Here is a 25,856-nt window from a genome sequence, read left to right as displayed (position 1 = left end):
CAGTTTGAAAAACTGACTGTAAACTCTCTAAAAGTATGCAAATTTACTAAATTATATGCAATCAATTTGAAGAATTTAAAATGGTTGAATGAATATGGTATATACCATGAAAAATGACATTAATCTAATGAAAAACAATAAATAAAAAAGTTTTATAACATGAAAAATTATATTTTATTGTATAATATAATCTAATAAAAACAAATGTTTTAAATTTTATAAATTATAGCTTTATATAAATCATGTTTGGAAAAACTCATTGAAAAATTAATGATACAATCGCCAAGCCAGACCAAAAAAATTATTTTAACTTGTTCAACTGGAAATTCTTATACAGATTGTATATTGGATATATAAACAGTTTCGTCAGTTAGTAGTTAAATGTTAGAACAGAGCTGGTCAGTCAGCCCAAATGTATGTACAATAAATAATTAAGATGCAATTGATTTATTAAACTATTTTTTAGAGGTACTTAATTGTGTGTTAACCATAAATTAAATGGTCAGCCAACCATATTGTGGAACAACCCCCGCCAGTTAGTGAAAACAAAAAAAATTGTTTTTTTTCATTAGTACATATAGTTTATTTGTATCATATTAGTGGTTGTTGTTTAGTTATTACTACCAACTACTACTTCAGTGGCTGCGATTTTAATCCAGCATTTAAACGGAATATAAACTTTCGGAATTTTATTACGGAGTATAAAACTTAAAGAAGCATTTGTAAAATTCCTTGTTGATCATTGGGCTATTAATGAATTAACGCCATACTTGAAATAAAACCGTTCAATTAAATTATGATAAGTGTTATCAGTATAAAATTTTAAAAAAAGTTTAATAAATGAATAATATCTTATTCTTTTATTGTAAATACATTAGGGCTGCCCGACCGGCTCTGTTCTAACATTTAACTGACTGGCAGTCATAACTGTTATTTATATGCAATATACAATCTGTATAACAATTGTCAGCTTTAGTAAATTCATTTAAATATCAATTCCAACCGATTTGATAGCATGTGACATTTGTTCTACCGTTCGCTTGACTGACTGTAGTATGGGAGTGTATGTATATACTATAACCAATCGTCAAATGATCACCTTTAGTAAATCCAGATAATTTTTTTGGCCTGGCTCTTAATGCATGAACATTTGCTTCCTTAGTTTCTCATAAGCCATTCATAAAGGTGGGAGCGCAGTGCAGTGAATTGAAATAATTTGACACTCAATTGAAAACATCTACTTTTTTCCATCTTTATAGAATAATTCGTTTAACCTTCCTATGACTTGAGAACAACGTCGAAGACTAATATTTAATTAGTATGATTGTAAAGCTATGTGGGATTAACATTTATTGATAAATACCATCAGTTTTTCTCTAAGAAAAGGCATGATAGCAGAGAAAAATACATTTAAATTAAAGCACTTAAATTTGATTTTTTAATTTTCCTATATAATGTCAGATTTTCATGTTCATTCGTTAAAGAATGTATGAGAGAAAAAATTGTGTTTGTTGACTTTCAACATATATCTCACACTTTAGTCGGTATGTACACGAACACGGGTTGTACGAGGTTTATCGCACTCTTTTTTTCTAAACAAACAAATAAATTAACACCAACTGACGTAAAAATTGTAAGAAAACATAGAACAATAAAAGAAAATCACAATATTTATAGTGTTTTTCTGCTCAATTTGCCATACTATATAGGTATATGCCATATATCGTTACAAAGTAAAGAAAGGATTTTTATTAATGTTGTTGGAAAAATTGGTAATGTCAAAGCTAAAAAATTATTTAAATAAAATTTTTTTTTCACTAGTTGATGAGATGAAAGGGTCTAAATGGCCGAATGGTCTAAGGCGTCAGTCTTAGACCGTTGGACTACTTAGACTGAGGTTGTGGGTTCGAATCCAGGCAGCGGCAGTGGGAACAATTATAATTAATGGAGGTACAGAATTGGTCACATTGTCGTCGCTTGGATAAGAACGAAGTAACCGATTCCACCCACATCATACACGTAATTGTAAAAATTAATGTAATGATGTCGAATTTGCCATATTACGCATAAAAAAACCTAAACTTGATACCATGACAAAACCTGAAAGTGAAATTAAAGTTGATTAAAAAACGAAGAAGTTATAAGCATTCAAAGATTGTTGTCCATTTCTTTTTAGCAAAACAAAATTTTATATGTGTCTCTATGGTGATATCGTACCATGACGCCACAAACCAATATATTCTTCTTTGTTTAATTAGGATACAAGTTAAGGATTTAAACGTATTTTGTAAATACGTAAACGTATTTTTCTACAGTAGTGTAACAAATGTTACAACACTTGCTGCTCAGCAGTAAAATTAAGTTGGTATATTTTCACAATATACACTAAAACAAATAAGAAAACAAACATAGAAATATAAAGAAGGACTCTTAATTTATTCATATTTTAACTGAAGTATTATGTAACAATAAAAACTTAACTGTATTTTTACTATCATAAATGTTTGATAGCTATTTATTATATCCAAATTAGTTTGTATTTGTAGATAAAAATGTACATTAAACAAATCAAAAACATTAGATTTAAAATGTCTAAAAATTTCTAAAATATTTGTTGATTTTATCAGTATCACTTTTTTTCAAAGAAGTTACGCTACGTGTAACCTCTAGTAATATATTACTCATAAAATTAAATGATTCCTAAATTTGGACGTTATCAACAGAGGTATAGTCCAAGACTTTTCATTTTCGAAGTATACGGTAGGTATTGTATTTTTAACATAGTTGAATATTTCGAAATTAAAAAGTCTCTTTTATCATAGGTTACGAGGTTTTTTGAAAACCATTTTAATTAAAGTTATTTATAAACTGTAATAATAATTATTTTACTAAAAATTCATTTCTTTATTTTATTTTTTTCTTTGTTACAGGCGTAGTGAATTTTTAGGATGTACCACGTTCGCAGTGAAACATGCTATTAAAAAGGTAAATATTAATTTTTTAATTTTATAAGAATAGCAAAAATCGTGAATCTGGCTAGCAAAAACCGTGAAGACTGCTTCACAGAAATTATGCTGCAAAAAGTGTACAAAGCTTTTTCCATTCTGAAAAAAGTCTACCACAATAGATTTTCTCTAAATTTTTTATATTAATTTATAAATTAAAATGTGTTTTATGACCAATAAAACAATCTACATTATTTCATGTCTTTATTAAATAATTTGATATTCTATCGTGATAAAATAATAATTAAAATTATAACTTTGTTCGAAAATTACGATATAAACTTTAATTATTATTTACAAAGTGGTTCGAAATAATAAATTATAGACGTAATTATTATCAAAAATTTTTATGTATGACATAGATATGTTATCCGATTAAATAAAACATACAATTAAAAATACAGCTCAAAATTTTTTTCCCATTTTGTACGAAATATTTTTAGATAACATTGTGTTAAAGAAAATAAAATCAATATTACTTAATTTCTCTTGAAAACCTGTTGTTAAAATTTGTATACTTTCTAAAATGAGAACCATATCCTAGGTCTGAGATATTTTTGAATATTTTAAAACGTTATATAACTAAAGGGATTTTGTTATTCACTTCTCTTCCTTGACAATATAGGCTTATAAATTGGAAATATAATAAAGTTGAATCACAAAGGAATATTATATAAAAAAACATTTTTGGTTAAAATTGTTCAATTGCCATGTCTGGTTTCCTCATAGGACGTGTATGACAATCATTCAACAATACCTAAAGGAATAGTTTCTACAAGTGGTTTAATAGTTCGTTCACTTGTGAAATGTTAATTTTAAATTTGAATTAAATTTTTGTTTTCATATCCGTACAATTTATTCTAATTTTATATTAATTTTTTTGTTTTTGAATTAGTAAATCTAACAAATTATGAAAAAAAACCATTTATAAATACATTGATTCTAGGCAAAAGAGGGAATTTCATTATTAATTTTTAATATATAATATACTAAATTGATACTCACCCGCTTCACTGGGCTTAAAAGTAAAAACCACCGCTTTATAGCCTCCACCCTCTCTTGATATACACAGTTTTCAATTTTGTTAAATGTAAAATAGTCATAATTCATTGAGTATATCAGAATAGTTTGCCATGATTTGTTTGACATTTACTATTTTAAATCTTTACAGAATTCTTTAATTTATGATTCAAAATGATGATCATAGATCTGTTCCATCTATAATCATCATTTTGAACGATAAATTAAAGATTTCTGTAAAAAGTTAAAAAATGGTAAATGTCAAATTAAAATTTATTTTTTTTTAAATATTTCTTTATAAATTATAGTTCATGTGTTATTCTGATATATCAGCTATGTTGTTGTACAGTTTCATTAAAAACCATTCGCTAATTTTTACGTAAAAGCGTAACAAACAAACAAACAAACATGCTTACTTTCACATTTATAATGTATAGGGATAGGGATATGGATAACCTCAGACATATAAAATCAGAAAATAAACAGCTCGTCTTCTCCTCACTTCTTTTTTAACTGGATTCCGGGGAAATAATTGAACACGCTCACTTACCCAACCAAAACTACTTCTACTTTTAGGCTTAAAATAGAAATAGACAAATAAAGTGGTTTTCCATGAGTTCCAAACTTAACACTTGGTATTAGTTTTTTTGTAACAAAAATATTATAAGTTCAATATTTATTGCCATAGATATCGATTATGGTTTGTTATGTATATGTCGTAGATGGATTGCCGAATCAACTGTTTTACGTAACCGTAAGTTGTTTTAAAAAAAAACACTTCCGTTACTGAACTTTTATATGCAAAATTACATGATCGTTTTTAATGCATTGAGTCAAAGTTAAGAAGTTATGTAAGATTTTCAAAATGACATGATGTTAGATTAGAGGCTATTTTTAAACACATCGCAATGGTAATTTAGCTGAATGTTGTTAAGCTGTTTTGCATAACGGAACTGTTTTGTTAACGTGTATCCATCTGTGACATATATACATTGAAATATACTTACTTCATTTCCATTTAATTGTGACATAGTTATTTCAAATTTTGAGTTATTTTTAATTAAAACTCATAACGAGATCTGTACAAAATTTCGATAGATTTATTCTATAGAATAGCTACCCTTGATTTACTGTTCCCATTCAAAACTCTGCATGCACTACTAACAAATATAAACTTTAAACGTTTAAATGTTGTTATTTCATATATAGAATGGCATATCAGTTAGAAGCAATGCCATTTGGAAATAATAAATTGTTTATGAAAAGTAATTCTGGTGAAATCATTTAAAATAGTGCCCACCATTGACTATCCACTGACTAACCCGTCTCTTCTCATTTTCCTATATCTGAAGTAATTTTCAAAATATCGAAATTGAAAATTTTGTTTAATTATTTAGCTTTCGATATTTTGAAAACCAAATATCGAAAAACTTTATTCGTATTTTTCGTCTACATTCATGAAGTTATAACAAAATTAATCATCAAAATTGAAAATAAGGTACAAATAATTTCAACCACAAGTCAAAACTTGCCTTGGTCCTCGCACCACCGTAATATTTTATCACTTGATATTTGAAGAATAAACTATGTTAATTGTTATCCCTATATATTATAAATGTGAAAGTAAGAATGTTTGTTTGCGAATGGTTTTTAATGAAACTGTACAGCAATATAACTCATACATCAGAATAACACATGAGCTATAAATTAAAAAGATACAGATACTTAAAAATTTTTTTTTACAAATTGAATCTGACATTTACAATTTTAATTTCTTACAGAAATCAAAAATCTCAAAAATCTTTAATTTATGCTTCAAAATGATGATCACAGATAGAGCAGAGTTATGATAATTATTTTGAACCATAAATTAAAGATTTTTGTAAAAATGTCACAATTCATGGCTACCTTTTCTGATATACTCAATGAATGACTACTTTACAATTCAAAACATTGAAAACTGCGCAAATCTTTTAGCTGTATAAAACAATCCCTTCAAGTGTTTTGGAACGTTGATAAGCGAGATCAAGAGAGGTGGAGGCTATAAAGCAGTGGTTTTTACCTTTTACCTAGTGAAGCGGGCGGGTATCAAGCCAGTATTTTTTATAAATTATTATATCAATTAAATTCAACGTACATGATGGGAGGGATACTCTGTATTACATTCTTTTTAACACTAAATTATTAAAGGCTATGGAAAATAATTGTTTTATTTACAACATTATTTGTTAGGAAATAGCATTTATATAAACAATGTTCGTAGTACATTATTTTTTATGTTCATAAATATTAATTGAAATATAATAATAATTGATACGTGTGTACAGCCAAACAAAACTCTTATATATTTAACAACAACAAAAAAACACAACTTTTTTATTTAAAAAAAAAAAATAACTTGTTGCAAAAAATGTATTCACATAGCTAATACTCTCGTTTGTGTAATTAAAAGTGGCTTTCGAGATAGCAAGAGATTCGATGTTCCTTCCGAGCTTATGTGTAAGCACTATTATTTCTAATCCTTTGAGTATTTGTTAAAAACAGCTTAGGCTTAAATAGATCGAAATTATTATCATTTTCTAAACATTAACAAAATCTATTGGCGTTAAGAGAAGAATGTGCTTAAACCTTTAAAATCTTAAAATATTTTGAAATTTATCATTGGATTAGATACAATATTGTACAAAATATATGTGTCCAGATTCTATCATCAGAAGAAAACATAAAGCACTTGGAAATATTATTTCGCAAAAAAGTGAATTCAATTGGTCTTTGCATTAGCCAAATGTACTCGTTTTTTTTCTGTTTCCTTTGAGTACAATTGAAAAAGAGGACACGTTAATGAGACAAAGATTCGAAATAAAATTGAGATACTAAAATCTGTTTCTAACAAAATGGGTTTTTCTAATTAATTTTTTATTATTATTTTTTAATACTATGTATTATTTTTAATACTTGAATAATAAAAAATTAACAGGTAATTTCCTTCAAGTTTTTATGTAGAAATAAAGTTTATGAGGTGTCTGATACCGTTCTCCTTAATTTCCTCACTGTTTTATTGCTTTTTTACATGATAAAAGCAAATTCATGCATTCTAAACTGCTACGGAAGACTGCTAGAGGTCGTTAATTATCATTTCAAAAAATTGCAAATATAATGTTTTAAAATATTGAACGAAAATGTAAAAATAAAACTGATAAAAAAACAGCATTGCTTATTAATTATAATAGGGTTTACCCTCCGTTTCTCTGACATATACGCCTATAACAGAGGCCACCCATATCATTATTTGTTAATCTTTATTTATTTAACTACATACATATTATTGCATTACTCATTATAATTTTACTAATATTCCCGAAATTGTCAAAATTATAACTTCTCGTGACTTCAAGTGACCGAATTACGAAATACCTTATATGTAGGTTTGAATTTTTTACCACCTTATATTGAATAAACATACGTTTAAAATGTTGAAAGTTCCAAAAATAACCATCTATTAAATATACTTTGTATATAAACATAATTTTCTACTTTGTTTGAAAGTTATTAATTTAATTACGAAAATGGATTGAAACTTTATTATATAGACACCCCGTGACGTTATGCATACAAAAACATATTGTTCGAACTAATATAGAAATTATTTTAATAGTTGTTTTTCCGGAAATTATATTGTTTCTATATAACAACCGAATTAAGAATATTCATTTAATACATGCTATTATTAGATTGTTATAATATTTACTTAAAAGAATCTTTATCAGCTAAGCTGTCAAGTTGAAAGATAGCCGACTACAATTATTAGATATTTATGTCATGTATTTATTTATTTCGAATTATTTTCAACTGCCAAATAAGTTTTTGTTAATTTGTAAGCCAGCGTCTATTTATCTATGGTTTGTACAAAACTAATTACCTGTACCAACGGAGACGTCTACCGTTTACTTTTTATGATTTTTTGAAATAATATGAAATAATAGTTTTCTCTTGTGTCATAACGTAAACAAACTTTCCGGACACATTAACCTCCGAAATCAAAGAGATCAAGTAAAATAGTACCTATGCAACTACGACAATAATATTCGATGACCTGGTGTGTGTGATATACAGCCCCGTTTTCGCTTCGACCTCACATACGCTATAATTTTCTAATGTAGGTCGTTATATACTATTAACATCTTTTTTGAAGTAAAAACTCATTTCGGCACGCTGAGCTCTTTTTGGGTGAACAAATATCATGGACCTCGCGTCATCAAGTGTGTGATGTTCAAGTGGATGCGAGGTGGTTTATATTCACAATTCAGTCCATTACAAATGTTTTTGAGGGTTCCGCACCAAAAATTAAATCCCATGAAATAAATGGTAGAAGCGCATATAAATAATACATAACTTTACATCTTACTATTCAAATATATTTATTTACGCTCCAACCACGTTTATTTAGAATTGTGAAGAGCTATTTGAATAGTATTGAGATATTATTTATTATTAATCCAGTATTGTGAATAGGTATTTATTAGACCTATATGCGAACGCACCGAGCTCCATCGAAAAATGCTTCAGCCAGGCCAAAGGCCAGTTATTCCAAAGTTTTAAGTTTTCACTTCCGTCGAATGCAGACAATTTTAATATTATTTAAAACTTCATTGGACAATTTTTTATGTTTTAAAATACAGCTAAGTTAACGCTTGTACAAAAACTCGACGAATTGATTTGATCAGTCGGCTAAATCAAAGACAAAAAGGTTTATATATTATATATATTACTAAAATATACTGCAAAAACTTGTTGAATAAAATTCATTCCATCAAGTCTGCAACCAAGCATTTCTAAATTTTCCCGTTTTTTTTTTTTTGTTCTAGGAAATTAGTGGATCATTTAAGTTGCAATCACAACCAACAAATCGAGCACCTCAACATTTACCACCCTCAAGGGAAAGTAACAGCAACATATCAATACCTCAGCAACAGCAACAGAATATCACCTCAACAGAAAAAACAGAAAATCAACAAACATTAGTTCCTTCAACTTGTTCTTCAACATTCCCAACACCTCCAAATGAAATAGTCTCGTCCAATACGGCAGAGACTGATACACCTAATAATAATAACAAAGATTTACTGCAAAACGAATCAAATAATCACAGCATGGGTGATTTTAGTCAATCAAGTGTTGAGGAAATTGTTTCCTTGGATGAAATGCAAGACATTGTAACCCAAGATTTAGGGAAATCTTCATCAAAGAAAAAATTAAATGAACAACAAAAAGTTGCTGATGAAAATATATTTTTAAGATATTTAGAATTAGATCCTACCGAAGGTCCAGAAGCTATACCGGCTGCTTTACAACGAAAAGCCAGTGGAAATAAATCTGGTCGGACACCTTTTACCACAACAAAACGGCTAACACGTCCCCCTGAAAGTGGATTTGGTTTTTCTGTTGTATGGACACATCCGCCACGAGTAGAAAGAGTAGAACGTGGTTTACCAGCAGAGCGAGCTGGTATTTTACCTGGCGACTATATTATATTTGTCGATAAACATAATGTTGTCATGATGCCAGAAGTTGATATATTAAATTTAATTAGGTGAGTATGTATTTAATGAATTTAAGAAATCACTAGCTTTAAGGGGGTCCATCTGTGTGACAGGCCATTTTTTAAGCATTTTTTGAGAATTGTTTTTGACGAACACTTGAAAAAATAGAACTTTGAGCATTTTATCATTTACGGACTCGCTTCGTAAAAAAGGACGGTAACTGCCTCCATGATTTTGACCGACTCCAAACGCATCGAATGAACTAAAATCAGGTGTAAATATTAAAAATAAAGTACTCGATTGTGTGAATGCATTATCAGAAATGAAAGCTGTTGGCGTTCTTTTCCAATTAAAGTTCTTTTTTGTGTTCTGTAACATTTTCTTTTATTTTTGACATTAATACATTTACCAACTTGTATTTTCTTCATCAGTTGTCTTATGAGATAAAATAAAATAATATCTTTCGAAATTCAAATTATTGATAAATTTGACGTTTTATTCTAACTGATTTATTTATTCTAGGTCTTATGGTAGTCAATTAACATTAGAAGTGTATCGACGACAAGGTAATATTGCAACAAACATTTGTGGTCCAGGTGGTGGTAGCACACAAAACGGTCTAGTACCAAGTTCACGTTCAGCAAGTGTAACGATTGTGGCACCAGGTATGGCTAGTGCATTAGGTGCATCAGTGGCACCCTCAACTGGTGGTGCAATTGTTAGTATGGTTGGTGGTAGTTCATCCGTCGCTGCATCAACAACACAACAACCTCGTTCATCTACAGCATGTTCAATAAATACAACATCTGATTATAATCGACGAAGGCTTCATCTGCCTCAAGTAACATTTACTTCAGAGGTTGGTAATGGAGTTATTGTTTGAAAAATATTTATTTTGATGTCATTTTTTAATATTTAATAATGAAATCCATAAAATACAGAGTGAGCAACGAAAAGCAGATTATGTTATTTTGAATTTGGGTAAATGAATTGCTTTGCTAATTCCTCAAATAAACTTAACAGTTCATTCTTAGTTTTCTCAAACCATTCATGATGTTGAAAATTTACGAAACAAATATTTTCATAATTGCAAAGAAAATTTTCAGTGCCATGAACAATTAAATTAAATATTTAGCATCAGTAATGTCCTTTCTAGCGCGATGAACGTGCAAGACAACAGACTTTATTGTCCATACTATCACTGTACAAAAGAGTAAGAAGAGTTCTTCATGAAAAGGGAATGGTTGCCAATTACTCTAAAACTCTCTGCCCATTTTGACTAATGGACAATCCCTACCTCTATTTCGGGTGTTATGGAAGGATAACACCCAATAAATGAGAGCAAGGTATCTGCAAACTACAACGCGATGGTCTATGAAAAGTTAACCAGTGTTAACTTTTAAACCCAGCGAGCGTGCGAGTATCAAGCTAGCTCAGCTGTAAATATTTCTACAAATTCCATTATGAGCAGTGGTGTGGAATCTGCACATTCGATTTCTACTCCTAAGAAATATTTTAGCGTCAGTATTTTTCTTTGTCCAAATATCAGTATAAACATATTCTGCTTATGTTAATGAGTTGATCCTATTTTCAGGTAACCTCAATATTTTAGTTCCTATATGAATAAAAAAAATTTTTTAATGTTATAAACCGTAATGGTTTCTCACTCTGTATTCAATATTATACAAAAATCATTTAAAATGTTTTACATACCTTCTTTAAAAATAAAAACTTCGATATACTCTGTTATGTAACACATTTTTAAATGATACATTTTGTATTGAAAATATGAATAGATTCATTTATATGGATGGATATAATGATTTACAAAAAAAAAGTATTATGTAATTTTAAGAAAATTTGAAAACTCTATTCCCCCCCCCCTCTTTTTTTAAAATATAAAATATATGTGTAAAACTGGACAAATATTTTATTTACCTTTACATATAAATTTTCCATATTTAATTTTTTACGTTTTATTTATATTATGAGCTTAATATATTTTATATTTCAATAATTTATTTATTTTCAAATTAAATTTTATTTATTATTTAAAAATGTAATAATAGCCCCCTCCCCCGTTTATTTGATATATTTTTTTTCAACACAACTTTTCTTTTTGTTTTTACATTCATTTGCTGCTTACACACGCTTAGACATTGATAATTGAATATTTTTCAAGAATATTTTCATTCCTGCTAAGTTTCCATATTAAACTATATTTTGTCAGTGTTTGGAGCCAGGTTTATTTGACTATTCATTTCCATAGTAATTATTTATATGTTAAAATTATACGTCATGCCTTTTCCAAACTAAATCAATTTTGAAGATTATCGCCAATTTTTCAGTTTTTTCGAGACAGGAACTCTAAGCTCGCATTTGAAACACAACACTCTCCGTTAAAGTACCTTTCAAATGAAACCAAAAAAATTAAAATCGGTTCATCCGTTTAGGCGCTACGATGCCACAGGCAGACAAACACACAGACACACACACATAGCGGTCAAACTTATAACACCCCTTTTTTTAATTCGGGGGTTGAAATATGGTTGCTTAGCTGGAATATAATGAATTCAATTTTTGCTCTTTTGCTATATCTAAAATAAAATAAATAATAATTCAAAATCAATGTTCTTTCATCAAAAATCGTTTTGAAACGCTTCAATATAAATTTTTCATTTAAGTTTTTTATTTTCCCACAATTTTTCTTAAGTTAATAATATATATCTATAATTTAACTCATTCAGAGGTCAGTATTAGTGTATACGAATAAAAAAATAAAATTATTTTATTTTAACAGTGTCAGGATGATATTAATGAGGTATAATTTTATAGTTTTGTTTTAGAAAAAAAAAGAATTATGTAATTTTTTTTTTCTTAAATAATGCCAGTATTAAGTAAGCTATTATTTTTAGTCGAGTAAGCTTTTATGTTTGTTTTTTTTCTTTAATTTTGTATAAAAATATAGGTAATACATAAAAAAATAATTTATACGATGAAAAAAATATGATTTGATTTGAAATGTGTTTGTGATTAATGCAGTTAAAAGCAAATTTATTTTTCAAAACAACTGAAGATATTAATCGTATTTAATTTTTGCTTTCTTCAATTTGTGATAAGATTCATTAAATTTTTATGATGGATACGGCAAGAAATTAGCTACATTTAAAAATAATTATACATTATTTACTCTTCACCAGACCTGTGCGCACCGGGATGATTTTGAACCCCTCTCAGGTCAACCCCTCTCCCCCCGTTGAGAATCTTTTTACATAAATTTTAACTAACAATATAGCGAATTAACACTTTGCTTGTCTCTTTTCGAACAAAATGAAAAGTTTTGGTGAAGACTAAGGCACTTAATTTTTTTAACCATACCTTTCAATTTTGCGCTTTGATTCTCGTGACGTCTGGATCAACAAAATTCAATTTTGTCTGAAAGCAAATTGCCGGACAGAATATTAAAAATTCATTCGAAGCACTCAGATATTTGCCATGAAGATGAGTTTCCCTCTGATGAGTCTACTGAAGACTTCAGATTCTGGCAGTTTTGCGTCGTCTTAAAACTTATAATAGGTCGGAAATTTATGAAGATCGGCTTCATCGGATCGGCGAGTTTTTTTCTATACCTCGCAAAATAAGTAATTTATCCGAAAAATTGAAAAAATAAATTATACAGAGTGTCTCTTTTAAGTTGACATATGCTTGAAAAATGTTGGGCGTGTTTGTTCTTCTATAAAGACCATTTTTCTCCCAATTGAATGATCAAACGCACAAAAAGCTAGATTTTTACTATTAAATTCGATGAAATGGTATAAAATGTGTGCCATTGAAACCAACATTTTTCGTTAAAAGCATTTTCCTCGATTAAATTTATTTATCGAGTTTCAAGCATAGATCACTTTAAAAAAACAACCTGTATAACTTCAAAAATTGAATGAGAATACACTCGAGTGAATCAGTCTTAAAAATTAAAAACAATTGCAGAAAGTATTCAAATTAAGAACACTTTTTTATCAAGAATGGAAAATTGATATCACTCCTACTTTTTAGTGTCACTCATTTTCATTTTATTAATGAATTTGTCTAATTGCGTTTCGTAACACATTATTTGTGGTTTTCGTTAGCGGTTTATAGTTTAATAAGTGAAAATTTGCTTTTAACAAATACAATTATTTTAATTTTAAATAATTACTGAATATTTTAATTAAATTTCAAATCATATTCTATATACGATAAAATAACCATTAATTACTCAGAACAGTATTAAAAATAATCAATTTGTTAATGTTTTCATTTTAATTTTCCTTATTTTCTTAAAGTAGTCCCATTTTTTTTAAATATAAATTTATTGTTTGAATTCGTATTTACCTAGAGAAAAACTATCAAGTACACTTTTTGTACGAAAAACTTCATACATATATTTATTTTATTATCAAGTTGGCAACGTGGACTTATTGTTTGTTTAACCAAGTGGAATTATTTTCAACGAATTATTTTTACTGAAATTGTTGCCAACAGCGTAACGACAAAAAAACTCACAACAATTTTAAAGAACAATTATTATCTAGGAAAATTTATTAATATTTTTGTTTGTATTCAAACAATAAATTATTTAAGTAGATGTACGATACGTTCAAAATATTTTGCTTGGCTTCAAAATTGGAATTTAAAAATTGGAAATTTAGCAAAAAAGTTATTTTCCAAATCAAAATTTAAAATTAATATTTAATTTAATTTTTTGTTATTTTTTTTGTTAAACTTATGTTATTTTGATCCCCTGTTCATTAATTTTTTTTTCAATTTTCATATTGTATCCACACACAATGCATCCTCTTTAAACATTTTACATATATGATTTATTATTTTAATTATTTTTTATTTATTTAATTTATTTGTTTGTAAATAATTTGTGTTGTTTTTAGTTTTTATGTAAATATAATTCAGTTTTTGTTAATCAATTTTTTTGTATTTTTATTTATTTTTTAATTTCCTTTCATTTTCATGAATTTTATTTTCCATAAGAACATTTAGATATTTTAGGAATTTTTGTAAAATAGATGCATTTTTTTTTCGAGATCGCTGCGTGTTACAGTCTTTAAAATGTCCGATAGGCAATTGGTTTAGTAAACAAGAAAAAATTAAATAAAAAATTACAATATAATAGTAGCATCGGAAATTTTATTGGAAAACTCTAGCGAAACGATTATAGCTTTTATGTAACTTTATCGTAAATTTTTTATAATAATTTACTACTTAAAGAAGTAAAGGGTTCATATATATTTGCCAGGATTCGAACGTTGGTTCTTTGGAATAATTAAACGTTTCGCTACAATTCCTTGTTAATTTTGATAATTAATTTTGTACAACTTTTCGAATTTTCCAACTTTTCCAGATAGAAAATTTTCCGCTTTTTAATCCTTAAATTTTTCGTGATATTCTTAATTTTGCAGTTATTTTTATTTTTTAAATCGAGCTGTTATCTTAATGTTAATTGTTACGTTAGTCGACGGCACAAATTTCCATTATTTTATACTGAGAATATTCCAGTTTTTATTAATTAATTAATTATTTATGAAAGTTTTTTTTGTCGCTAAATTATTTAAAAATAAAACAGATTGATCCCCTATCAATTTTCCAACTTTACCATATTTTTCAAGAAAACCAGAATGAATTTCAAAAATCCGTTACCATTAAAGAATTAGAGGGACATGCAAGTTTTTGCTATCAGGTACGTGAGTTCTCTGTAGCGGAAAATAAAGATTCAAGGTTACTCTCACAAATGACGGAACGTCAGACTGGTAACCGGAGAGCGTAGGTCTAAGTGGAAAGCCATACATGCAAAATAAAAGTATTTTTGCAACGGACAATTTCGTGGCTGATGTTTTATCAGAATATTAAAAGTAATGATAAAATAAGTTTGCCAAACCATCTGGCAGGTAACCGTTGTCTGTAAATCTGAGTAGAGAGTTGCAATAAAATTTTGGCATAAGCGATCCAAGCCCCGCACAAATGTAAGGATTGATCGGATAAAAACAACGGTATTATACGTGGTTGAATTTTTTACATAACGTTCAGAACAGTATTTTGAACGTAAAATTTGAACATCATTCAGCAATCCGGGAACAAAATCCTAGAACGATTTTTTTGCATGTTTGGATCTCCACACTGACCTACGGTCCCCGGTTGGCTGATATTCCGGCATTTGTAGAGTAACCTTGTTGGTTCGCTAATTAAATTGTATCAAAATCAGAAACTTCTCGAATAATTTACGGATAACAACGGTAAGGTAGTGGTCCACTAACTAAATATATTAGGCTAGAGAACGCACCCCTTTTTTTTTTTTGTTTAAATAATTGAGCAGCAAAATTTTCACAATAAAAAACAGCAAATTTTCAGTATGGTTTCAGTATTAAGTTAGCGGACCAGTCCGATTTAAAAAAAAATAATTTAGCGTCGAAATAAAAAATTTCACGAATAATTTTCTTAAAAAATGACAAATTCTCCATTCGGAAAAGTTGGAAAATACGAAAAATGGACCGCTAACTTAATATAGGTATTATACAATAATAAAAGTCTAGTCCTGGATTACGATGTTACTATTGTAATTATAACTATAATTTTTTTCTCGTAACGTAGTATTTATATATTACAAATATCAAAGATGCAACACTTTTTTTCTTATAGATATTTAATTTTATTGTACTATAAAGTTTTGTAATAGTTTCACATTGAGGTCTTAGTCGCAAGAATTGTGAGATAAATGGTGAGGTAAATAGGTATAATTATATCCTTTATGCTGTTGCCTTTTTATTATTTATGATAGTTTATATATATATTATAAATAAAAATTTAGCTTCCGTATGTTTATGGCCGACTTGAAACTTTGACAGATCGTTACATTTATACCCAATAGTGTTTTTACATACTTTGCAACCCCAAGTTTTCCCGGGAACGAATATTTAAAAATAATTGAAAAGAATAAAAGTCATATAAATGTCAAATGTGTTTCTAGACTATTTTTGTTTACTCTCCTTATACTTAATATCAGGAAAAGCCAGAGAGAAACGTGGCTGGGTTTAGCTAGAATGTTAATCATTTTAATTTTCAAATTATGAAATTTTAATTATTCAAACTATAATTAATAAAAAAAATAAAAAAACAGTTACTTCAAAATTTGAAGTTACATTTCTCATAATCGAGACATAATAGACATATTTTCAAAACCAAAGGTCTTTTGCATATACCAGTTACAAGAGCCCATTGATAATGCTCATCAAACTATTAAAAACTTCATAGGAACTAGGGTGAAATTTATAAACGGGACTATCTAAAAGAACCTTTTTCAAAATGTGCAAAGTGTTTCAGACTTATGATTTCGAAATTATTTCTGTCGTTTAAAGGAGTTAATAATAAGCAATTATAGTGGTCCAGTGAGAAAAAGGATGTCATATCTTTAAGCTTTTTGACAATTTAAAAGAACCTTTTTTAACGTCATGTATTACACAATGAAAATATTGCCAGATTTTTTTGTGAAATTGTTTCATGATTTCGAAATTATTTTTCTCATTTGAAGGAGTTAATATTTTAAGCAATAAGTGGTCCAATGAGAAAAGAAATGTAGTATTTTAAATCTTACTTTTGGACTAGTTTTTTCCGTACGAACAATTTAAAAACAATTCAAACCCACGCCTAAAATAAATATCTCATATCCTCTCAAATTTCGAAAAAATAATCGTGTAACATATCGAATAACTACTATTGATTTCGTCAAGATTAAAAGTCAAATTTCGACAATGAAATTTATTTTTAAATTATTGTTTCTGACGACAGTTTACGAATTTTTATTTCTGCCGACAGGTTACAAAAGAAATGCAATAAAATCATGCGACTAAGTCCTCAATGAATAACCGATTCTAGCTATAGAAAATAAATAATTTTTAAAAACAATTATTATTACTTCCAGAAAAAAATTTGTAATAATTTCAAATTAATTGAAATATAAAAATAACTAAAAATTCATTCACAGAACACGACAACAGGCGGTGCACAAAGTCCCGAAGATGTACGAAAACGCACACTATATCAGCTTATACATCGTGAACAACAATATGCGACAGCAATGCAATTTTCAATGGGTCGATTTGTTGCACCATTAGCTGAACGAACTGATTTATTAGCACCATCTGACCATCGGGCATTGTTCCAAAATTCACAAGATGTATGTAAATTTATTTGATCATACTATGTTACTAAATAAGATAGCAAATAATATAATATTAAATAATGGGAGACAAAAAAAGAATTGCAATACTTTTATACAAGCCCTCCATCAAGCGAATATAGATTCTTTTTTTATTTGAAGTATGTTCATACAAAAAAAAAAAAACAATCCTTTGAATGCATATATCAAATTTCGAAACTAAATATTTTGTGATTTTAACGATTTTTCCAAAGAAGTTCTTTCAATAAAGAAAATGACAAGAAATATGGAAAAAAATTTCGGTCTATTTTGGGTCTATTTTCGATTTAGATAAAACTTATTTTCTAGAGTAATTTAACTACAAAATAAAACTAACCCCACAAACCAAGTTTATATTATACTCCCTTTCCCTGCAAAAATTACGAAAATTTTAAAATTTAAAATAAAATTAATTTTTATTTTTTTATTTTTATTTTTATTAATAAGGAATTTTGTAATCATAGCCACGAGTTGGCCTGCAAAGTCAGCTCGATTGGATCATAGGAAAAGATTAAAAATCGATCCAAAGTTTTGTCGGCAGGCAAGCAGAAAGCAGACCCTTTTCGAAGAGGATTTTAAGTTTTCAAAAACTATTCATCAATGAACTCGATTCTTGTACTTTTTAACCGACTTCAAATTCTCAGAAAAAAGAAAGAAAGGGGGAGGTTCTCAATTCGACTGTACTTTTTTTATGTTTGTTATCTCAGAACTTTGACTGGGTGAACCAATTTTGATGAATCTTTTTTTATTTGAAAGCTGGTGCTTCCCGTGTTCAGTTTGGCCCAGTTCTGAAAATGCCATCCATGAGAAAATAATATGAATGTTAAATTTGCATTAAGTATGTGCGCGACCAATGTACGAATAACTCAATATTACGTCAACCGATTTCGATGATTGATTTTTAGTGATAAATTAGTTAGTGTTCTTCAGATTCACTAAATATCATAAAATAAAAAATCTGAAGAAAACCGACTTCAAAAAGTAAAAAATAAAATGCACTAAAAAATAATAAGCCTAGAAGAATTGTTAGATATACCTAATGCGATGTTTGTCACGTTTTATTTTGTTTTTCTATAAGTAAGGTCTGTTCGGCCGTAGTATAACTTGCCTGAATGATATGGTAGCGTCCTAGACTACTTTACTTGAGAATGTGCTTAAATCACAATATATGATTTGAATCATTCCAGAATGTTTAATACCCAAAGCTCAAAGTGAGTGGTGAAGCATTAACAGAAACAAAAAAATTCGGTAAAGTTTGGCTAGAATGAAAAGCTCGGTCAACGCTCACACTCATTTGGGGACTTGTTGTTCATTGTACTATTTCAGAAAGATTGTTCCAAACAGGAAAACTCTTTTTGAGAATGCTTCATTTATCCAGAATTCAAAATAATGTTGACAAATGTATTGCCGACTGTTCGCTGTTCGATGAAATCTAAAACTTAGGCACATATTTTTTAATGACTTCTTTAACTTCATTGATTTTAGCGGACCTTGTCATGCTCCCGCAGACAGCAAGCCGTTTTTCGAGGAGATTTTTTAGGAGTATGAAACCTTTCCTGTTATTCTGAAAACATACCATTCTTTTGTAAAGCTTTTCGATGATCTCCTCCTTAAACTTAGGCCAAAATAAAAAATTTTTGTTCATTTCTTTGAAAGTTTCTGTATTAAAATCATCAACTCTGATAAACCATCTTTTAAAAGGATTTCTCGATGTTTATTTTCTTAAAATTCTATTCAGTCTATGAAGTAATTTCAGCATTCATTATTGGTTATGGGTAAAAACTCAGATATTGTTCGAATTCGACTTGTACGAATAACACATACATCAAAACATCACCTTTCAGAGAAATAGGTCAAGAGAATGTAATTTAATTTTTTATAGCGAATGAGAGATCAGAAGTCGTTGAATAAAACATATATAATGGATTCATGTACCGATGCAATTTAAATTTTTTTAAATTTTCATGTATATATAGGATGTTTTTATGCTATATATATGAAATATCCCAAGGTATACTAAGTTTAGTCCCAAGTTTGTAACGCTTAAAAATATTGTTGCTGTGAACAAATTCTTGGTATAGGTGTTCATAAAATCATCTAATTAATTCATTTCCGGTTGTGTGTCTATCTGTCTGCTTGTCGTCTGTCCGTCTGCCATCACGATAACTCAAACACGACAAGAGATATCAAGCTGAAATTTTTATGGCGTGCTTAGGACGTAAAACTTGAAGTCGAGTTCGAAAATGAGCAACATAGGTCAATTGGGTCTTGAATCCGTATAATCCATCGTGTAAACCGTTAGAGATAGAACAAAAGTTTAAATGTTTTCGTAAACATCACTGTTTACCCGTGACAGCGGGTAACATATATATCAGTTATATATATGTGACATGTATGTATGTGGCCAGAGTAATCAACACTGTCTGTACATGGTATTTCAACAATTAACTCAGTCAAGGGTTTGTTTTCACTTCTTTAAATACAGGATGGGTCATTTCAATCTATAATAGCTCTATAATTTCAATCTATAATAGCTAGCTAGCTTGTTTTGTAGTTAAACAATAAAAAAATAACTTAAACAAAAATTGTAGAGTTTGATGGGGGATATCATGTTTTGACATCAGATTGGACCTGGTTCTTGGTTTTCCATAGTTATCTTGTTTTTTTTTTCGACTGAATGCAATAATGACATATTTTTAAGCCGCATTTCCTCCGAAAGCTGACGATTTTCGAAAAAATGGATGAAAATGTTAGGTTCTTATGAAAATCAACTTTATAATTTAAAGTGTTATTTTATCTCTTACCTTCTAGGATCTTCATTGGCTAGTAAAGAAATCCGAAGAACTAGGTTCAATTTGGTGTCAGAATATGATATCTACACAAAACTAGCTATAAGCTATTATAGATTAAAATGACCCACCCTGTATACCGACCAACTACAGGTGATAGAGAACAACAAAATGAAAATTGTAAACACAAAAATGTAGATACTAAAAAGCTTCATTTACGAGATATAGGGTGTGAAAGTTCGTACAAATTATCAAAATTAATAATTCAAAAATAGTAATTATAATATCTAAAAAATAATCTTCTACAGTCAATAGGGGACCTCAAAGCGAACATTTTAATAAAATTTTTACTCGTTTTTAATTAAAATTTTCAGTTTGTTGATTTGTTCTTTTAGATGCATTTCTGTAATTTACAGTTTACAGTATATTTGTTCTATCGTTGTTTATTTATTATTTACCAAACATTATTTTATGTTATTTTAATTCCCACCTCCTGGCAGAAGATTTATTACATAAGTAGGAAAGTGGGACTAATATAATTAATTTTTGTGTGTGAAATAACATGTTCTCCTATTACACAATCTTATAAAATTTCATCATAAATTTTACATTATAAACAAGAATAAATTTTTAACATGTACAACAAAAAAGCAAGGAAAATAAGTATTTTTTTAATATTTTGTAATATGAGATGTTATAAAAAAGTGGGATAAAGTTATAATATGTTCTTCTGTTAAAAAATTTCAAATTTTAGTCTTAACGAGCGTTTAATTTTATAAATACAAATTTTAATATTTTGTAATAGGAGAATATGAGTGAGATAAACTATATAATATGTTCGTTCTCCTATTAAAAAGTTTCTTATTTTAGCATAACCAAGCCATTTTTGTACATATTTTTAATATTTTGTAACAGGAGAACATGATTTTAAAGAGTAAGATATATTTATGATGGTTTTACTTCCCACACACTGACAGAGTAGTGATTTACGACATATGTATAATTGACATTATTTATGGCAAGAGGGCGGTTTATATAGATAATTTTAACTATAAAAAAAAGTGGAAAATTTAAACAACAGGAAAAATTCATTTAAAAGTAAAAATATTATCCACACCAGGCTACGAACCAGTCTACCTTGGTTTCTTAGGCAAGTTTTATATCCACCATGCCACCCGGCTTATTTATGACTATATAATTTTCTTAATACTTACCCTTACCTTAATACTTACCTAAATAATTAATTAATTCATAATTTTGTTCTTAAAGAAAAAATTGGATAGAAAATTAAAAAAATATTAGAAAATTTACAATATATATAAGGAATTTTATTAATTTATTACAAAAAAAAAAAAAAAAAATGTTTTACGTTTTCATGAACAGTCATATTATACATTTTCATAAAACAAATTAACAGAGACTTCTTCTTTTTTTATTAAAGTTTTTATACAAATTAAGTAAAATTCTATCACTTTTATATAATAATAATAAAAATAAAGGGTGTCCCAAGATTAACGTCTGATTCGAGCTTCTTGCTTAATTTTAGAACACTTCTTTATAAAACACAATAAATACTTTCTTATAAATACTACTAATTAAACCATAGTACCATAACCCTGTAGGTGGATGCGATATGCAAAGCGATAGAGAAGACTGCCAGTAAGTTCCCCTGTGTCCTTGTCTAATACATATACTTATTCTTACTAATACATATACTTATACTTAAGCCAGCGTTTTCAAACGTCCAATTTTTTATTTAATACATTAAAAGCGTCGAAAATACGAATTTTAGCTTCGTTATTAACATAGAAATCCGTAAAAATAATAATAATAAATAATATAATAAAACTGTAAATATGGGATACCCTCTTAATACTTTACTAAAATTTTCTCCCTGGGAAAACTTTTTTTCGTTAATATTGATTTTAAATGAAAAATTATGGGTTTCGAGATCACTAGTGACACTTATAACGCGAGATTAATTTTTTTAAATGGAAACTTCTTTAGTCACGTTGGACGATTTTATTATAATATTTTTTAGTAGGGGGTAAAAATTGTAGTTAGGTGTCCCCATGGTGTGGATACTGTTGCCTTTTTATTATTTATAATAGTATCTTATATATAAAATTCCGTATGCTTATGGTCACAAAACTCGAAAAGTAGTCCACGGATTGACAAAAGGAAAATAACTGACAAAAGCAATGAAAGTAGTAGGTATATGTGTTTCTAGAATATTTTTATTTACTGTTCTAATTATTCGTATTGGAAAGCCACAACGAAACGTGGACGGTTTAGTTAGAATGTTAACAGTTTCAATTTTCAAATTATGAAATTAAGTATTATTAATTTAAAAATTCAAAATGATATATTTATTCCAAAGTTTTAAATTTTCACTTCTGTCAGCAGTCTCTATGACTGCCTATCTTTTTTTTTTTGCTTTTACGTAGACTTGGACCAAGACTAGTGTGGGTTAGTATCTGACAGCCGAGCTTGAAACGATTTTATCATTCGATACATCAATATTTTCAGTCTTGTATTGACTGAATGGATAAGATTTTGGCCAATCTTGTTTTCAAAACTTGGCGTAATGTTCAACAATCTGTATGGGGGCCCACCAGAAACTCGTCATCGTTTAACTATTTCAAGCTACATTTATACGAAATCAATTCATATTCAATGTAATTTTTTACAGCTTTTACAACTAACAGAAGAAATATTAGATCATATAATATTAGAAGATGGTGAACCACATACTCATTTAATACCAAAAGTATATAGTGAACGTGTTGCAATAATGGTTGCATTATATAAAAAATATTGTGCTGGTATCAAGAAAGCTGATTGTGTTTTAGCAAATAAAACAAGAAATACAAGTTCAGAGTTTGTTAGATTTTTACATAATCCAACAATACCACGACGACGTCCTGACATTACTGGTTTTATACATAAACCATTAGAGCATTATAGAGAAGTGTTAAAATTATTACAAACAGTGTTATCGAATACAAAATCAAATCAAGATGATTATCAGATGATATCAAAAGTTGTTCAAGAATTGCAGGTAAATCAATTTTTATTTAGCTACCTATACTAATATTATAAATGTGAAAGTTTTTTTTTTTGGCTTTATATCTGTTTGTGTGGTTTTTGCTTGTTATTTCTAGTTCGAACTAATAGATTTTACTATGATTTTTTTATTCGTTTCTAAGCGTCGATCCATAGAAGGCGATTGGGGTGATTGATCTATGCAAAAGTAAGGAAGTAAACTATTATAGATAATTCCAAAATTACTTGCAATTTCTGGTCTTTTCCTAGCAGGATTTTAAGCGATTTTATACGAACTACTCAACTAATCGTTAAATGAAGTCCATTTTTGTATTAAAACAACCCTACCAAACTAAGTTTCATCAAATGTCGGAAGAAAATTTTTGTTGTTGATTTCTTCGATTTTATCTTTTTAAGAAAATTACAAAAATCGGAAAATTATGTGACCCAAAAAATACAAAGATCGGATCTCTTTGATTGTTGAAGGAATATTTTCGGAGATATCGAATAAAATCATTAATTCCACAGCAATTCTTCAATTGACACATCAAATACTCCTCGTTCAATACAAAATCAAACAGAAAAACCGAACCGCTCCGAAATCCGGTATAAGTTTTCTATAGCAATTTTAGCCTAATAAATGCATAAATCGAGTCGATTTGACGATTATATGTTTATTTTTTTTTTTTGAGTCGCTTAATATTGTATAAAGTTCATTTATTATTAAGTGTAATTATGATCCATAAAACATAAAAATCCAGCGCATCATTTAAATTATTTTGCATATTTTTTGAGAGTTCTCCAGACCGGTCCTAAATAAAAGCTTTTTTTACACGATATTCAGCAATATCTCAAAAACTAAAATTCCAATTATCCAATATTATCCTTTGTGTCAAGTTTTCTTTTTCCAAGTCAGAAAGTAACAAATTTTTTGGAGATTTTCTCGTTTTTTGTCAACTAATTCCATAAATCAATAAAATAATTATGTAATTTTCGTCTAAAACTTCAAAATCAGGTTCATATTGCCATTCTGCATACAATTTGAATGCAGGAGTTATTGAAGTCACAGTATTTTTGAAATCTGTTTCAAATTACCGTTACAAATATTATTATATTTGTAACACGAAACAATAATAAATTTTTCTGGGAAATTGTTACTTGTAAAACTTTTTTTTCTAGAATTCGTATCGAGAGATTACATCGAATTCTGGTTTAATGGAACCCGTTGGAGAGGGTAGACCTTTATTATCAATTCAAGATTTAGAAAGTCGACTAGTTTTTACACGATGTAAAGTAAGTTAAAGAATGTTTAAAGGACTAGATTTCCAAAAAATTTTCAGTTATTGAAATTATTATTAAATATCTAGTTCAGATAATGTTTTAATTTGAATTTTAATAAATTTTTTGCAGCCTTTTGTTTTAAATGTACCTGGGAGACAATGGATTTTTGGTGGTGATTTAAGTCGTGTAGAAGGCAGAAATATTCGACCATATTGGGCATTGTTATTTAGTGATATTCTTCTATTTGCCAAAGTATCTAGGGATAGAGTATTATTTATAACCGAAGAACCATTACCATTAATAAATGTAACAGAAGTATTTTTCAACATTAGAAAAAAAGGTATGCATTCACAAACTTAGTTTATTCTAGCCAATACTAATGTTTATATATATTTTAGCTACAGAATTTAGGATAAATATTACACCTGGAGGAAAACCTGCTGAAAGTCCGACAGCGCATTGTGGCCCAGATTTATCTCGTACACCAAGAAAAGGTTTAAGGAGGAGATGTGTTGTACTAAGAGCACCAAATAATGAATTAAAAGCAGTATGGCAAAATCTTCTTCAGAAGCAAATGTAAGTTTTAGCTGTTTATTGGCTGTTTAAACTTATACCTTTTTTCTGCAACCTAAACTTAATATCTTGTTATGATTTAACAACCAGGCAGTAAAAATCGTTCTCATATGCCTTACAATTTGAATTCAAAATCTTGCTTTGCTGCTTCAAATTCTAGTTGAAGTTATTTTAATCTACAAAATGGAGTTTTCTTCTACTAAATATTAGCTAGTTGCAAACTATAAGTTCAGCTGTTTTACTCAAATATTTTTAAAATCTAAAATCTTAAAGTTATTTTAATTTAAATTATTAAATTCTGCCATAAATTGTTTATGTATTCAAAAAAAATCGTAACAAATTTCGATAACCATTAACTCAA

At 28.3% G+C, this 25,856-nt stretch overlaps 1 protein-coding gene across 1 annotated transcript in view; it reads left to right on the top strand.

Moving 5' to 3' along the window:
- The window catches only part of LOC123292844, a gene marked incomplete at its 3' end in the record, with an annotated part of 140,590 nt that overhangs the window by 92,764 nt on the left and 21,970 nt on the right, over positions 1-25,856 (top strand). Inside the window, exons 6-14 of the mRNA XM_044873557.1 lie at positions 2,931-2,985; positions 8,891-9,615; positions 10,088-10,129; positions 10,292-10,428; positions 17,608-17,786; positions 23,289-23,657; positions 24,821-24,934; positions 25,052-25,262; positions 25,321-25,498. Coding sequence (XP_044729492.1) covers positions 2,931-2,985; positions 8,891-9,615; positions 10,088-10,129; positions 10,292-10,428; positions 17,608-17,786; positions 23,289-23,657; positions 24,821-24,934; positions 25,052-25,262; positions 25,321-25,498 — 2,010 coding nt within the window. The remainder of the gene's footprint in view (positions 1-2,930; positions 2,986-8,890; positions 9,616-10,087; positions 10,130-10,291; positions 10,429-17,607; positions 17,787-23,288; positions 23,658-24,820; positions 24,935-25,051; positions 25,263-25,320; positions 25,499-25,856) is intronic.

Source organism: Chrysoperla carnea, chromosome 2, assembly GCF_905475395.1.
Source record: "Chrysoperla carnea chromosome 2, inChrCarn1.1, whole genome shotgun sequence".
NCBI classification, from domain to species: Eukaryota; Metazoa; Arthropoda; class Insecta; order Neuroptera; family Chrysopidae; genus Chrysoperla; species Chrysoperla carnea.
This window is presented reverse-complemented; position numbering and strand designations above follow the sequence as displayed.